This window comes from Aotus nancymaae, unplaced genomic scaffold, assembly GCF_030222135.1.
Source record: "Aotus nancymaae isolate 86718 unplaced genomic scaffold, 86718_ANA_hifiasm-v0.15.2.pri h1tg000014l, whole genome shotgun sequence".
NCBI lineage: Eukaryota > Metazoa > Chordata > Mammalia > Primates > Aotidae > Aotus > Aotus nancymaae.
The window spans coordinates 101,545,393-101,562,855 of record NW_026988425.1 but is presented as its reverse complement, the minus strand read 5'-3'; the positions used below and the strand labels follow the sequence as shown (position 1 = coordinate 101,562,855).

The 17,463-nt window shown below is 38.8% G+C and overlaps 1 protein-coding gene across 4 annotated transcripts in view; it reads right to left on the bottom strand.

Moving 5' to 3' along the window:
* Positions 1-3,601: 3,601 nt before the first annotated feature.
* FER (FER tyrosine kinase) overlaps positions 3,602-17,463 on the bottom strand; it is a 520,940-nt gene continuing 507,078 nt past the window's right edge. For all 4 annotated transcript variants that reach the window (XM_012459750.2, XM_012459767.2, XM_012459758.2 and 1 more), the window contains 2 exons: positions 14,005-14,127; positions 3,602-12,956 (listed from right to left, as the gene is read on the bottom strand). In XM_012459750.2, coding sequence (XP_012315173.2) covers positions 12,814-12,956; positions 14,005-14,127 — 266 coding nt within the window. In that variant the 3' untranslated portion in view covers positions 3,602-12,813. The remainder of the gene's footprint in view (positions 12,957-14,004; positions 14,128-17,463) is intronic.

The following is a 17,463-nucleotide window of genomic DNA, read 5'->3' as shown; positions in this document are numbered from 1 at the left end:
TGCTTGTTTTTTTTTTTTTTGCTCTTTAAAGTTAGATTTTATTTCTTATTCTCCTCTTTTACCTTATGCTTAATCTTGTGAATGATCTCTGGTCTTCCCAATAGAGACCAATGATTATATTCTTGGAACATCTGCTTTGGGGTAAGAAACTGTGGCGTATATTGATAGAAGACTCATTTCAGACCGGGAGAAAGATGTATCTGAGAGAGAAGAAAAGGAAGAATGGGAGGGAGCAGTGAAGCAAAGAGTGGGAGGGATGGTGCTGGAAGTCAGCTGGTCTCTCAGTTCCAAGTTTCTATATGTGTTAGACCTGCACAGGGGAGTGACTGGCATTAGTCTGACCCAAAAAGAAACTAGGGGGTTAACCTGGCTGGAACAGATGGCTGCTCCTTTGCTTTACTTCGCTTTACTTTACTGTTTTGGCATAAAAAGTAATGCCAAAACAGATAAGATATCCCCATTACTGGTATTCCCTGGAAGACTAATGCAGTGTGCAATCCTGGAGGAGAAAATAAAGAAAAGCCTGCTTCCAAAGATTTGGCTGTTTTGATAGGATGATCCTCACTTTTCTAAGGCTGTAAGACTATAAGCCGGGATGGGTCACCAGTGAGCAAATCCTTCACCTGCCCCACTAACTTCCTTTCATAAGACTCATGTATCCTAAGTACCTTCCTCAGAGACATGCTGTGCTGCATCGTGTCAGATTCATTCCTTGACATTTGGCAGGAGGACAAGAAGTGAGTGGCAGGCAGACGGAAGGACTCCAGGAGCTACTTGGGAAATCAGCTTGGGATGAAATACCAACAGGCTTATTTATTGGCTTTTACCTAGGCTTAGAAGGAAACATTTTGTGAGTTTTTTATTTGCAGGAGAGGGAAAGGCCCTTCTGAATGTGGACTAAGAAGACTAAGCCCTACTGGAAGCTGGGAGACAGAGCCATAAGACAGTAGCTTCTAAGGCTGTCAATATCTTAGCTTCCTATGACATTTGTTTTTCTATTAATTCTTGGCATTTATATTGCTGTGATAGATCAATTAGCCCCTCAAAATGTCTAGTCCATTGACCTTATCATTTAACTATCCTATGATACCACTGGTTACCACAGGGAGACTGCAAAAGAAACATTTATAATTTTGAATTACTTAAGTTCGGAGCTGGGGGAAATATTAAAAAGCTTAGTTTCGATAATCAGTTGCACATTAGGTGAGGGAAACTTTAGGAAACTTTGCTTTTTCTCATCACTCTTGAATTTCAACAGCCACGTTGTTTAAGGAAAGGAACAGACCTCACCCCCTACAGCATTGGTATTTGGATATTTGAAATGAGTCGAGAAGCCTTGGGAGCTCACAGAATCTCAAAGCTGGAAGGTGTCTTAGAGATCGTCATACAGGTCAGGATCCTTGGCTCCATGGACTATGGATGACTTAAGTAAAAAACATGGGAATTCTCTACAAGGCTGTCATGGGCTCCAAAGTCAATGGGGAGGCTAGAGAATGGGGTTTGGAAATGCAAAAAACTAAGGGTGTCCTGGAGAGCTGGGTAATAGGAATTACAGCAGCACTTTCCTAGGGGGAATGGACTCTGCTTTAGTGAATGCTCTCAGGCTGTTCCTTCTGTCCTTCAAGTATTAGTCCTGGGAGAAAGGATCCAATTGGATAAGTTTACAAACTATTGAGAGTCCAACCAGGAATGAGATCCTGAGTTTCCCAGCTCCCAGCTTGGTGCTTATTTTAACACTAGACAGCTTTGGAACCCAGCACCATCAGCCTTCCTTGGGCATAATCACAAGTGTTAGAAGCAAATTTTTGGTGTCACAAAAGAAATAGCACTTGAACATAAATCTTCTCAGCAAGGCAATTTTTACTTCAATAAAAGGGTGCATCTCTTGAATGAAGCAGTGACGAGAGCACAACTGAACAGGAGAGGGGAAGGAGTTCTTAACCCTGATGCAGGTCACCCCTACTGCTGTGTCATTTCCCTATTGGCCAGGGTTGGACTGCACATTTTAAGCTAATTCCTATCGGCTGTTTTAAAGAGAGCAAGGGTAAGAGCCAGAGTGGCATGGTGAGAAGTTTTGGTGGGAAAGACAGTTTGGAACAGATGACTGAAGGTGATTCAGGTCAGAGCAGGTGAACAGAGGTGACTCAGGACAGAGCAGGTGACCAGGGCTACAGATATGAATTACTGATTAGAGCTGGCGGGAAGGTTGTTTACTGAAACCAGAGGCAAGGAGAGGAAGGGAACAAGGAAGTTAAACATTAAAATGGAGAACAAAGAACACAGAGACTGAACATACTGGTATACTTATTCTTTGAAGAGAAATTTGGAACTCACTGTATTCAACACAAATTTGGCCTAAGTTGTGTTGGCCAGTCCACATGTACCACCACATTTGGGGAGTTTAAAAAAGCACTTCATCTAGACTTAGTTTTTAATTGAAGGGGGAACCACTGATGCTGTTAATAGAAACTAGTTCTTACATTTATGTTTTCTCTCTTTTTTTTTTTTTTCTACAAGCAACATCACAATTTGGCTGAAGAAATCAGCTAGAGGGGGGAGTGTGAAACGAAGTGTGGGACTTTAAACACCAAAAGAACTACAGGATTTCAGGGATGCTATTCATTCATCTTGGGGAATGAGGTTTCAGTCTGATAGCCAACCTTCCTTGGTGATGACTGCACCTAGTCCTAATTAATAGAAGTCAGTGAAAGCACAGGTTGTCTAGGAGACAGTGCCAGAAATCAAACCTGCTGGAGCAGAGGATGCAACTCCAGACAGACAATTAAGAGCTATGGTGAAAATGAATTCACCAAGGGCCCAGAAGCACACAGCTCTGGATAGGGGGTGCTGTGGAAGCAGGAGAGTGAAGAGGATTGCGTGGATTCATTTTGTCTATCCTAAGCAGCTTTCAGCCTACCCCATCAACAGTAAACAAGTGTGTTTTTGAGAAGCAGTGGCGGTTGACTCTTCTAATCCAAGCTCAGGGATGAGGAGGGGGCTTGATTTAATACAAGGAAAGCATATATTACTCAAAACCTGTGTAAAAGCAGGTGGTTTTATGAAGGTTACTGATTTGCTGACTGAAGGGTACACAGAAGTTAAGTGATGGCTCTGTGACCAGCTCAGTCCTGTACGGGACTGGCAAGGATACACATCTGAACTGCTCTAGGGTAGCGGGCTTCAGCCTGTTTTCCAAACATCTCTCTTAGCCATCTTTCTCCCCCAAATCCTTGTGTTATGTCTAAACAAATCTTATTATGAAAAGCAAAACAAAACAAAAAACAAAAGTAAAACACAAAAAAACAGGCAAGTAGCTACTCCACACAGAGAACTGGGACTTGAGCTACATTACAGTTTTGATTTCTAAACAGGAAGCAGTGATTGGACTGTATGCAACACACACCCATTATCATCAGAACTCATAAGCTTAATTACAGAGAAACTGAAAGCTAATAATTTTTATGCACTGTTACATCCCTAGGAGGCCAGTTACCATGGAAATCCTGCCTGCCTTTTCCTCTACTTGGAGCATATTTACATGGAAAAGGAACAGAAATGTAAACATGATGGAAAGATTAAATAGGACAAGGCACAGTTTGCTACAAATATTTTACATTTATTATAAGAATACAATAAAGAGGTTCTGCAGACACATGAGTGGTAACTGGTCTATTGGAAAAGAACAGGCAATTCAAAAATGATCAGTTTACAAAAATGATGAAATCATGCTTTAAAAATATAGAAACAATTTAAAAAAATCCTACAATGTTAGCCAAAGTTCAAAGTGTATTTCTTCTGGATGTAAAAACTACAAATAAATAAGTGTTAAATATAGATCTGAGTTAAAATGATAAGAGAGACACAACCGTTTTACATACTTAGCTCTCATTCATTTTCAGACTTGTTTATAAAGCCAGATACACCAATCAAAGCCTTGTTTGTGTTTTACACTGAACTTTCCAGAAGAAGCACCCTATTTCCAGTGTTTATCCACTTCACAAATATATTATCTTAAAACAACAAAAATGATTAAAGGTGCTTTAGCCTGACATTAACTGGACCATAAATTGGCAAGCCACAGCAGTGCTTTGCTCAAAATGCTGCTTGCAGGTGGAATGTCTTTACCAGCAGTGCCTGAGAGTTCCACTCCTACTCCATCATCTCAAACTCATCTATTAAAGGGGAAAAGCAACTTAGAAAAATCACATTTCCACCACCACTCACTATGAGAGCCCTAGAGCAGTGGGCCGCCCACTGTCATGGCATGGGCACCATTTGTACATTTTGTCTTGGCTTTCAATTTGCTTGGGTTCCTGAAGAAGTCAGGGCTGTTGCTGGAACTTTGACAATTTGATTTTATTCTTCCATTTTTTCATCTGGGCTTTCCCATATGGTTGTATGTCTATGAGGTTAGAGTGTTCCAATCTTTTAGGGCGCTTGCCAGAAGAAGCCAGACAAAACCAAGTAAAAACACAAAATGGTAACATAAAGTCAGCATAATTTGTACCACCACAAACCCCTACTATATTCACTCAGATGCTCAATCAGGCCATCTAACTTAATACATTTAAATGCAAATTTATGTAAAATCTGTTGGTGTCTGACTGAAGAAGCTGTTTCAGAGGGAAACCTCAATGCTCTGTGAAGAGTGATGAACCCAAATGGTCCCTGAATAAGCTCCTGGCCACTGGTCCACATTGACAGTCTGATCATGTCGCAGGATGGAACTGGGTAACTGACGTTTTGTACAGTGAAATGCTCAGCTGGTGTTCAAGAGTTTCACGTCTTTGACCACTTTGGTCATGGCTTTGAAATAACCGAGACCTCTCTCGACCAGTTTCCCTTTCCCTTTGATTTTGATTTGATGTGATGCTTAGAATCTATATTGGGGATTGAATTTAGAATCATAGGATTATAAAATTAGATGAACCTTGTAGAATCAATCTAAGCCAAAAATAGTGAATTCCATTGGAACATGTATATATTCTGTACACTGCAGGTATGAGAGGTCTAGAATCTAAGGTGGAATTATGACAAATTCACTTCTGTTGGACTGGTCTTCTGATTGTTATTGAAGGAAAGCAATTCAAACTGGCATGGCATGGGATAGGACTCCACAGCATGTTACAGTCTAAATACAAGCAACATACTTTAGGTAAAGAGAAAATATTCAAAGTCCTGTCAAGCATGGTTCTGGGCACCTTTCCCTCTGCATTTGCTTGCAACAGTCTGGCATTTAAGAGCAGGCAGGCAAGTTTATTTCTACCAAGTAAAATTATTTGTAAAAGGGAAATTCTTACATAAGAGGGTGTGTTTCTTTTTTCTTTTGGGCTTAAAAATAAAAGCACGAATCAGTGAGCTACGAAACATTGCCAGGTTGGTTTTTACCTAGGATCTCAGTAATAACAGATTCGATTCCCTCTCGGCCTCTAAGGCTTTGAATCCAGGTTAGAGATCTGATCCCCCTCCCCCACTGGGAGGAATTTAGTTTTTAGTTTCATAAATATTGTCCAGGCAACTCAAAGAAGCCCCTAAGGTTATACCATTTGACAAGAGCTATATGAAAAAGGAGTTTGGACTCTCACAGTTTTTTGTTCCTGCTCAGGTTTTTGCTGCTCCAGTGTATGAATTGAGATTTATTTTTTACGGCTTCTTAAATTTATCGTGTGTTGCTCAGAACACTGATGTTTCCCATTGATATCAGTCCTGTGCTTTCCAAAGAAGGTATGATCTTCAGGGATCAGACGAACTGCTTAAGTCATTACAATTTTGCAAGTGTATTCTAACTGATGACAAAGGGGTAAAGTGGATTTCTATTGTCTACTTTGGTTACAGTTTGAATCTGGCTTCTTACTGTGGCATTTTAGAACCCGCTTTGGATAGCATTTAGAAAATGCTTATTCTGATTCTTAGCAAATAGGAAAATAGGTGTGATGTCTGGCTTTTCAGGAAGAATACTGCTTTGGGGAACTGCAGAGTAGAGAGGATATCTTCATGCAGTGGTGCTCTGGGGTCTGTATATCTAGGTAGAATGGCTTGTTTTGAATTTAAGTCTTCATATTTGCTGCCCTCTTTTCTGAAGCTATGTAAAGAACCCTTTAACATTACACAATTGAAATACTTTGAGACGTTTGCTAACAAGAAGAGTGCGAAGAAAACAATAAAGGGTATTGGGAATCGAACAGTGGAATGGAAGAATTGAGTATGTCCAGGAATTTAAGATAAAGCAATTATTGCCAGCATTTTCATATTTCTTTAGCGGGTAGAGGAGGGCACCTGATCAGCTTACTTGGTCAAGTCAATAGGCTGCCTCCCAGGATACCTCTACTCACAGAAATCTTGCTGCACTGAGAAAATCTCCCAGGAGCTTCTACTGATAGTGTTACTCATCTAACAAGTGCCGCCAGATCATCCTGTCTCCACATCTAGGATTCCAACCAGGTCTCTGTATTCTAACCTGCATCCGTCATGGGGCTTCTTGCATACTGCGTGTGTAGCTGGCCTTGCTTAGTAGGTGCCTGGGAGTTCCTTAGAAGGCAGCACTCCCACCCCTCCCAAGCACCTGAGGAGAAACTTTTTGGTTGAGGCCAATTACAACATTATTCAATATAAGCTGATGACAAAGGCTTTACTATTTTGGTAAAGCAGAATCTTGAGAACCTAAAGATGAGAAAAGGAAATACTAATCAGAAGTCAAAAACAAACACTGGAAAAACTAGCACCTGGTACTATTCCTCCCCACCAACACGCACACACCTCACGTAGTAGACGTTCAAGAAGAACTTCCTGAATGAATACAGCTAAGGGAAAACATAACATTCCACTTCCAGCATCAGCACTATCGTGTAGAACAGTTTGTTACTTTGTAGAAAACTTGCATCTTGCTGGCCTCAATTATAATATTTGAGAAGATAGTTTAGAAATTCAGGATTTGAATCCCTTAGAGTGAATCCCAAATATTCATTTGTTTTGAGATTCTTACAAATTTGCTGACAAGAGGGAAGCTAAATCTGTCTTGTGTCACAAACCTGCAAGACATTTTTTTCTTTACTAAAATAAAAAAGTGTTCACAGCAATTTTCCTGAATGCTGGCTATCCTAGACATATGTGTGCCATTACTCAGCTTGCCACTGCTTAGGGAGAGGGCTGACTCACCATTGTGTGAGACACCTCACAGAAAAACAGAGCAAGGGTAATTCTCATTCAATAATGGTAGTTACCTCTCAAGATTATAGGGAGCAAAGGGAAAATTAAACCAATGTCCAATTCAATGCCCTTAAAAAAGTGTTGTAGAGACTTGAGAGGCATGCACTATTTAATAACACACAGCAGGAAGCTCCTCAAACCTTCTGTGAGGGTTAGTTTCCTTACCGCCATTGCATTTATCGTTGGCTTTGAGTCATTTTACATGGGTGCTTTGTTACTGCCCTTCATTTCCTTTCAACCTTCCTTTCTGGATGTCTCTTTCTCTGCATTTTTGTGTCTTACCTTAGCTGCACCCTGACTAGCTTCAGGTCTTCAATTCCTTTCCCTCAAATGTTATTAAAGACAAGGAACATTGCGACTTGTATTCTTCCATTTCTCTGCTGAATACTATGTTTCCCCACAGTGGCGCTCATCACAATAAGCTTCCTCTGTGGGTAACTCTAGGAGCCATTTAGTTAATGTTAGTCCAAAGGTGAAACAAACAGGGCTGATCTGAGGGTGCTCTCATTTAGGAGACTTTAGCCCAGGTTAACCCTCACTGTAACCAAAGATTTCTAATAATGTGTAAATAATCAGTGATCTTAGTTTAAGAAATATTAAATATAACCAATGCAAATGTAAAGAGGCTTTGGGTAGTCTCTTTGAAAAACTGGAATACATATGACCAAATCCGTTAGTTCGGAAAATAATAAATATAAGCACTGCCCAGCACACAATCATCTCTGAGCTGGGAATATAACACTGCTCCTAACACAAGGAGAGGTATTCGGTTTGCTCTCTTTCGCTGAGGCCCACACACTGGATGACTACTTTTGCTTTAGTTCTGCTGATCGTTTTTATTTTCCATAGGACAGGATCAGGCCTTGTAGTATGTTCTCCTCAGGCTTCCTAAGATATTGTCCAAGTTTTTGTTTCACTTTAATTCACACTCTGTGTGGGGTGCATCACCCTGCTTGGAATAACTGGTTCCTCCCTCTTTTGCATTTGAATTTGCTTGTCTCGGCACCTTAACAAATATACTGAAGTCTATGCTCATTACTTCTATGCAGTTTAAAGTGATTAAGAATCTAGCGCACCAGCATTTTTATGCCACCCAAGAATGTCAGTCCGTATTAGGTGGCTAAGTGATTCCTAATGCCTACACTAAATAGTTTGAAATTTAATCTCTGAATCAGTATGAGGCAGAGGATGGTTGTTAATGGGGTACTAAATATTTCCTTAAATTGAATTATGGCTAAGGCATATAGTTTATACACCTTCTGTAGGGCAGCATTATTTTTTAAAGGAGAATTTTTGGGACCCTAGGAGTGTAGCAAAATCTCCTTTAGGTTGGTCATTCTTGGTACATGAAATCCTGACTTTTAAAATCAGAGTATCTTCTTTTGCAGAAATAAATATGTGGTTTTGGATTCTTCTAAAATATATAGTATTCAGACTTGATATGAAACTAATCAAAATATAGAAAAATAAATGAAATTAAAATGTTTAATGAACATTCTGATATGTATAAGCAAATCAAAGTTAGTCATAAAAGAAGTAACATTTTGATGGTAAACTTTCACAACTAACTTAATAGTATAATGGAAATGTAATATAAACTCATTTTCATATATAATCTGATCCCATTTAGTTAAGAGATGAATACCTAAAGAAAACATGTCTTTTCCAATTGCCTGTCTCTGCTGCTCTTATTTTGCACCATTCTCTGTTTTGTGGGAGGCTCTGACCTCCTAAATGCAAAAGCAAGTGTTTCCATGACTCCTAGCACTAACTATGGGCAGCCAATTTTGTTGACAAGAAACAGCTAAAATAATAATAAAGGGGGTATATGTAAAAAGAAGAGGGCTGAGGCAAACAACCCTTTTTCAGAAAATATCAGTCTTCGAAAGATACATGGCCATAAGTATACTAAGTAAGGTTTTCAGGTACACTCTTACAACATCTGATGACTCACAAGAATTAATTATAAAGTGGTATGACTGAAGGAACCCTGAACAACAGTGACTTAAGATTCAGACATCTGTATTTTACATGATAATTTATCTGGATTGTTGCATTTTAATTTTTGTTTATCCCATTACAAGGTCCTCAGTGGGTGGCATATGTTGAAACTAAAACACTGTCTTCTTGACATAATCTAACACTAGTATTATGAGGCCCTAGTTATTTTGTGGTACTAACCAAACTTCACAAAAATTATATGGGAAAACTGAACTGAATATAATATAGATAGAAAAACCAAATTATGGTTTAAAGGAAATTAAAACGATTTCAATGACAAAGCATTTTGTTTCCTTTTCAAAATGATCTTAAAATGAAAAACAACTGTGAAATGTGCACTGAAAATACCCAACACAATTAGGCTCCTGGTCTACACTTATCTGCTAATAAGATGTTTCAGTAATATTGTATGTGTAATAAAATAGTGAATTATGGAAGGAGAATTTTATTGCCTACATTAAATCTGGGAGATAAAAGAGAAACAATTACAGGAGACCTTTCACTGGAGACCTCGTGGCAGGATGGGCTGAAATAAAGCTTCAGTTTCTGAAAGTTAAACAAAACCTGTCAATTTTATTATAATTTTCCTGGAAGAGAAAGAGTATGTTGGCTTTGGGAAGTAACCTTAGATTACATGGAATACAAAATTCATTTAGGTTTCACATGTTGGTAATAAATGTTAATTTAATGTTGAAAAATTTCTTTCCTTTTAAAATGATGGACAACCTAAATTTTCGTATAAAAAGGCCTTAGTGATTCAAGGTAGAAAGACACCAGTAAGAGATAGACTACTGTGTTTACTTCCCCCCATTTTAATAAATTGAAGGACTTATGAGAGGAACTATGCAGTACTTACACACATATATATGTGTGTGTGTGTGTGTGTGTTAATGGATTATAGTATATATATCTTCTATAATATATATATCATGTATAATCCATTAATATATACAAGATATATATATATGTATGTGTGTGTGTGTGTGTATATATATGTATGTGTATATATATACACACACACAGGATATATATATATAGATCTTGTATAATCCATTAACAACACAAAGATTTGTGACTGGACTAATTACATCCAGACCTGAAGAAATTTTCGCTACAACTCTTTTCTTACTAAACAAATCATAGGATTGTGTACATTTCTGAAGCTTCCTTTCCCTACATCAACTTGTATATTCAGAACAGTATATGTGTGTTTCTTGGGCATGGATTAGCCTCCTACAGTACAAATTCCAATAATTATCAGTGACAGAAGGAATGAATAAATTATGCTTCAAGCACAACAAAATTAACAGTGAAAAACTGTTTGTATAAGTTTTTCTTAATGTATGTGCCTATATTAAATTTAATATTCTATATGACTGAGGGGATCCCGAGAGACTCCTACTGAGTTACTAATCTTGAACTATGCCACTGCCTGCTTTTGGACAAAGAATAAAATGGAATTTAAATGCTACATGTCATGATGTTTTGAAAAGCTTTTTAAATTTAAGCACAGGGTAATGATGTGAATTGCAAATTCTAACAGACTGGATGAGTGAAAATATCAATGCTGTGTTCATTCTTTATACCAGAATGCAAGGATTAAGCTTTAGGTCTTGTTTATAAAACTAAAGCCAACACCATCATTCTCTCTCCTTGCTGAGAGCTTAGCATGAAGCCACTATGTGATGGCAGGCTGTTTTCTTTAAACAGACAAAGAATATTACAAACAGAGATTCACTTAGAAATACTGAAAAAACAGTAGGAAAATCCCATTTTATTCTTACTTTTGAAGGCTGGCAAGTGCCTGAATATACCATAGCACTTAATATATAAGCTTGTGCTTTGAGTTACCATAGTATGCACCATCAAAAGAAAGTTCCCTTTAGTCTGAATGTACTAATCATTAAATATGTAGGAAATCTGCAAGGAGATTGAAATGACTGATAGATACAAGTCACTTTTCTCTTCAGTATTATCTTTCATACTCTTTAAAGTACTGGTGTGAGTTCCGTGCAATAGTACAGGCAGCAAACAGCTAAGAAAGGGCAGGAGGAATTTTCTATCCCTAAGCTCTTCCAATGAATGCAGACCAAATAATCACTAAGGTGATGTTTATCTGGACACAGGCCTGAGAACGTATAAAAGGCTTCCAGAACATATTTAGCCCTGAGCGTGACCATCTTCTATATACGTATTTATCCTGAGAGGCAACTATATACAGATCGTGGGTAAGTTCCCTAGATAACAGTTAAGATACAGAATCCTACTTTTAACTGAGTTACATTTTATCCACATGAGACATCTTCAGCACTATGCTCACATACCTGTCAGCTAAGACGAATGTCCAGGTATGTGGACATTCATCTTCCTCATTAATATTCACTTGACTTCTAGACTGTCTACTTCATTCATGCCTGTCTTGTACCTTCGTAGTGTGTGTGCATGTACACACATGAATGTGTTGGTGAACTAGAATCATGAAATCCTGACAGCTCTAAAAACTGGTGCAAATGAAGAAATTACATTTGGGAATGGCCCCCCTAAGGTGAAGATGTTTAACCGAAAGTATGCTGTTATTTCTGTGGATCTGTGCTTTGCAGTTTCTCTAAAAATTTTTGTTACCATTAAGAGGAGTCTATGAATTCCTAAAACACTTCTTAGGACCTTTTTGGTAAATTTAGACCATTAAAAAGAATGTGTTTTTAAAGGCATAACTCTGATAAGGTTTATATTTTCCCTTTCTTCTTTACTTTGATCATTTTGGCTACTCTTTTATCCAGCCCACCCTCCTGTGTAAACTTGTTTCTTGCTTCACAGCTCTCTATAACATCCTTGAAAAGTAACTGCCTCAACTCTAACAGGGTGCTCTTTGATGACGTTTCATGCATTGCAGTTTTTTTTTGGTAGACATGGGGTTTCACCATGTTGCCAGGCTGGTCTCAAACCCACCTCTGCTTCCCAAAGTGCTGGGATTACAGGTATTGAGCCTCCACGCCCGGCCTACGTGTATTGTTTTCTGATACCCAGACAAAGGAGGAGGAAAATGACAACCTTACGAAAAATGTACATACATGATGTTTCTTACATTGGGCTTGTACTTAGCAAGAAAGAAAAGAAAAACCCCAGGAGGCCCAAATAATTCCCAATATAAAATTCTGTTTACAAATATAATCTTGCCTTGGTAGAGGAGAAAGCCAACTGTGGTTGGAACATGTCCTGCAAACATGGCATTACCAATGCTGTTTATAGCACCGAGTAGGGTCTGTGGCATAGGGTGGCAGTCCACAAACTGTGCCTGAAGTAGAAACAAGGTGTGAAAAAGATCTTTTATCCTTCACACACTTAGAAGCCTGTGCTTTTCTATTTGCAATGGCCTGAAATGGTAGGATTGCTATGGTTAGCTAAGAAAGCCCTTGATAGGACTGCCTATTTCTTTAATAAATTTGCCTTTGACTTTTTACAAGTGGAACATACTTTTTAAAAACCCAGTTAATAAAAAAAAAATGGTAGAAGACCGTCGAAGGTAAATTCATTGTTAATGAGAACAATAATGTTACTCTGCTGGAGGCCAGAGTTCTGAAGGCTGAGTTTGGCGCCATCCTGTCACTATGTGATTTTTCTCTTGATGATAGCGAGCTCTTTCTGAAGTTCACTGAACTTAGGGCGGTTTTCAGGTTTATAATCCCAACACTTCATCATGATTTTAGAAATATCCTCTGGACAGTGCTGGGGAGCTGACATCCGGTATCCTGAAGACCCAAGAGAGGGAGACAGAATTTAGAATGGAGATGGGATACCAGTGTTCACACAGGGCATTATGCAGTTATGAACATTTAGCACCTTATGTTGTAGGTATACAGAAACAAAAACATCCATTTTAGGGCATGCTGATTTTTCATTTTCTACAGGTTATGCAGAATTCAATATTACAGAGTCAGACTTCTAGTTCAAAGAACACATTTTTTAATTTGTTCATTTCTCAGAAAGTCTCATGTAAGATAGATATATCACATATAAGTGCATATTTTAGTTATGTGTGTTATGTATGTCCATCTAATTCACTTTCAGAATTAGATGCTGTGGGCAGTTTAAAAAAATCATCTCTACAACCTATGGTTTTCAAGATGAAGAGAAGATGAGGATTTTTAAATGTGAATTCAATAGGGAAATAAAAATGAATGAGAGTCATATTCTTTTACAGTCTGTTGGTTGGCAGTGTTTCAGCAGTGAATTTGGTAGTGTGTGTGGGCCTGTGTGTGAGAGGTAGGAAGGAAGTTAGAAAGGCATCTTCCTACACCCAATTCTACGACCCTGCCCCTCACTGGGGGCCTGACAGGACATTGCATTTTATCAAGAGCATTGTTTTTGTCGCGACTGTACACTACACAAGCCCATGCAAGCATTTCACCATTACTTAGTTATTCCCATAACCCCAAAGGGTTTCGTCGGAAGTGCTATTATGTTGACACATTCTCGAAAACTTACTGAAGACTCACTACGTTTCAATTTGGAATATTATTTAAAAGGAGGTTTATCTGGCATAGAATACAAGAGTTTGAGAAATGCCACCCTAATGATTTCTCTTAATGACAGTGAACAGCACAATCCTGCAGATATCAGGCCAGGCAGAGAAAGGGTAGAAGAAAAGCCTATATACCTCTCTCTCACACCGGAATCCTTTAGAGTGTGGCTGTGTTGTTATGAGACCTTAACACCCCCGTCCCCAAGCAGACACACATCAGCACTGCCTACCCCAGGGCTGGACATGAACACTAACAATGCATGTATTCGGCTCACCTCTTTCTACTTGCTCTCTTGCTTGCTGATTTGTCATTCCAGGGTACGGACAAACCCCTAAGCTGAAGGTCTCCCAGAGGAGGATGCCAAAGCTCCACACGTCACTCTCCGAACTGTATCTCCCTGGAAGGGGAACAACAACCATAACCAGGTGAGACCGGTAGAAAAGCAGGTGACCCTTTCTGGTTATGTATGTCCATGTCAGTCACATATTACCAGCAGTCATGCACCACAGAGTGATGTTTGATCAGTGATGAAGCACATATATGACAGTAGTCCCATTATAATGGAGCTGAAAAATTCCTATTGCCTAGTAATGTGGTAGCCATGGTGACATCAGAGTGTGGCATATTCGCTTTTCTATGTGTAGATACAGAAAAGTTTACTATTGTGTTACAATGACCTGCAGTATTCAATACAGTAACATGCTATACAGGTTTGTAGCCTAGATGTGTAGTAGGCTATACCATCTAAGTTTCTGTAAGTACATCCTATGATCATACAATGATGAAATTGCCTAATGATGCATTTCTCAGAGTATATCCCTGTCATTAAGTGATACATGACTAAATTTAAACTTGCCAAAGGAGTTCAATATGCAGTCCTCCTATTCTCTTGACTGGTTTTATATTCCAGGTCTAGTAATATTATCAATTAAATAAGTATTCTTCAGGCTCCTGGTTTAATCAAACCAGTTTCCAAATCACTCTCCTTCCCCCCAAGAATAAATATGCAGCCAACGTGCAAGTTTACTTTCCCTGTGGTATCTGAATGAGATGGATGGTTTATATAAGAAAGATATACATTTGTACATATCAATCTTAGGAGATTAACAAAGTTGGATTCCTGCAATTTTGTCTTATGCCTGTATCGTTTTCTTTCCACTAAAATTACAAACTTAAAGCAATTAGGAAAGTTTCTTAACTTCAGTTTTTCACTCATCGCTGTTTACAGATGTTCTTACATGCTTAAAGGTCTCATTTTCTCCACTGAGTTTCATATATGAAAATATTTTTGTGTGTTTTAAACAGAGTGGAAATTAACATAGCTGGCTAATAAGAATGTCTTTAAATTACAGGGTGCCTTGTTTTGTCGAAATATCTGGGTGCACCTGTTTTACTGAGTTACATGAACTAAGCTTATAATTTTTTGGTAGTCTCTTAGAGAAGCACGGAGATACAAACCAACACAGGGTATCTTGAGATGGTCGTGGAATCAAGGAGGGGAAGCAGAACAGTCTTTTCCAGTCTCTAGCCTCTCTAAAAAGCTAAGAGTTTCCAAGATGTTCCCAACATATTCGTATTTTTTACTTATTTTTACATATACTACCATAACTAAACTCCATTTACAGTGGTGTTAAAGATTTCTTAAATTATTTCATTTTCTATCACTCAAACTCTGCCACTGCATGATTTATAAATGCAACTCCTCCAAAACTGTCATGTTACTTTAAAATAGGATGGCCTTTCTTAAAAAAAAAAAAAAAAAGTACACTTAATGAAAACAAGAGTATGCCTGCTATGATAACTGCTCTGACATCAGAGTGGGGTTGTACTAACTGATTATCAGCTCTAGCTGTTTGAATTAGCTTCCTTCTTAGTAGGTAGTAATTATGGACATTCACTGTGTTGTTTGGCAGGAAGATTAATTTTCTTGTCTCCATTATCAACTCGTTTCATGCTTGGCATTCCATAATTTAATACTTTTCATGAAAGTCATTCTATGGCTATAAGTTAAGACTAATTCTTTAAGAAAATAAGTTATAGAGAGTCAAATAGCTTATTTTGTAGGATAACATCTGGGCAGAGATCAATAGAGGCATATTACATATAAACCAGGATCACACTCCAGAAGTGAAAGCTTATAACCTAGCTCTTAAACCTGGACCTTTGAACCTGGTTTTGCTGGATGATTTTACCAGACCAAGAGTAACTTACAATTGTACAGCATTTTGCTACTTTTCTATGTCTCATTTGATTTTCACAATACTCTATAGGGAAAAGGTCCTATCGTTCTCATCTTACAAATTAGGAAATCATGTGGAGTGGTAGATGGCTTGCCAAGGTCATGTAGCTAATGGTGCAATTGGTTGAGAAAGCTGGTCACTAAAAATTCTGCCTCCCTCCCATTTCACAGCACTTTTACATCATGCTAATGTAACTGATTAGAGGATACATCAGCCCAAAATACCCAGGTGACAGAAAGAAAACTTCTGTTCAATAATTGATAGATGATTTCTTAGTTGCAGATCAGTCTTCTATTTTCCCTTTATAAAAACAGCACCTTTGGTGACAGCTGTGACTACGGATGGTAGCAATATATGCCAAACAGGCTTTGAGTATTCTACCATTTTGTATTTTTTAAAAAAGTATGTGAGAGAGACATATACAAAAAGATTTCTCAGCCATTTATGAGAAAACTATGAGACTGTAACGACAGTATTTTCATCTAGGAAGAATGATCTGGCTCGTGATAGGGCTGGGTAGTGACAGGCCCTTTAGTATTGCCTGATTTTTTTTTTAAAGCCAAATACACAAAAACAACAACACTAATGATAAAGTAGCGACAACAGGTTGAATTTTATGCCCCACTCCCTGCTTTTCTTGAGACAGGTTCTTCCTCTGTTGCCCAGGCTGGAGTGTAGTGGCATGATCATGGCTCTATGGCCCTAAGCCAGTTTCAGAGAGACTCCTTAGACTGAAGGTTTCTTTCATCTACCCTGACCCCATACTACATGGGAGATTTGAGAGTGTTTCACCCATTCTGAGGCAAGAGTGAAGGAAGAAGTATACGATTGGGTACAGTGGCTCATGCCTTTAATCCCAGCACTTGGAGAGGCCAAGGCAGGTGCATTATTTGAGGTCAGCAGTTTGAGACCAGATGACCAACATGGTGAAACCCCACCTCCACCAAAAAATACAAATATTAGCCAGGCATGGTGGCGCACACCTGTAATCCCAGCTACAGGAGGCTAAGGCATGAGAATCGCTTGAACCCAGGAGGTGGAAGCTGCTGTGAGCTGAGATCACACCACTACACTCTGGCCTGGGCAATAGAGAGAGACCCTGTCTCAAAAAAAAAAAGTGTACCCACAGTAATAAGGACTTTCAAAAGGTATTTATATTTTCTCTTATTAAAAAAAAGCTAAGATTGGCTAGGTGAGGTGGCTCATGCCTGTAATCCGAGCCCTCTGGGAGGCTGAGGTGGGTGGATCACCTGAGGTCAGGAGTTTGAGGCCAGCCTGACCAATATGGTGAAACCCCATCTCTACTAAAAATACAAAAATTAGCTGGGCGTGGTGGCATGCACCTGTAGTGCCAGCTACTGGGGAGGCTGAGACAGGAAAACTGCTTGTAACTGGAAAGCAGAGGTTGCAGTGACCCTAGATCATGCTGCTGGACTCCAGCCTGGGCAACTTTGCGAAGCATGCACAAGTTTCAACAGCCAAATTGACCAAGC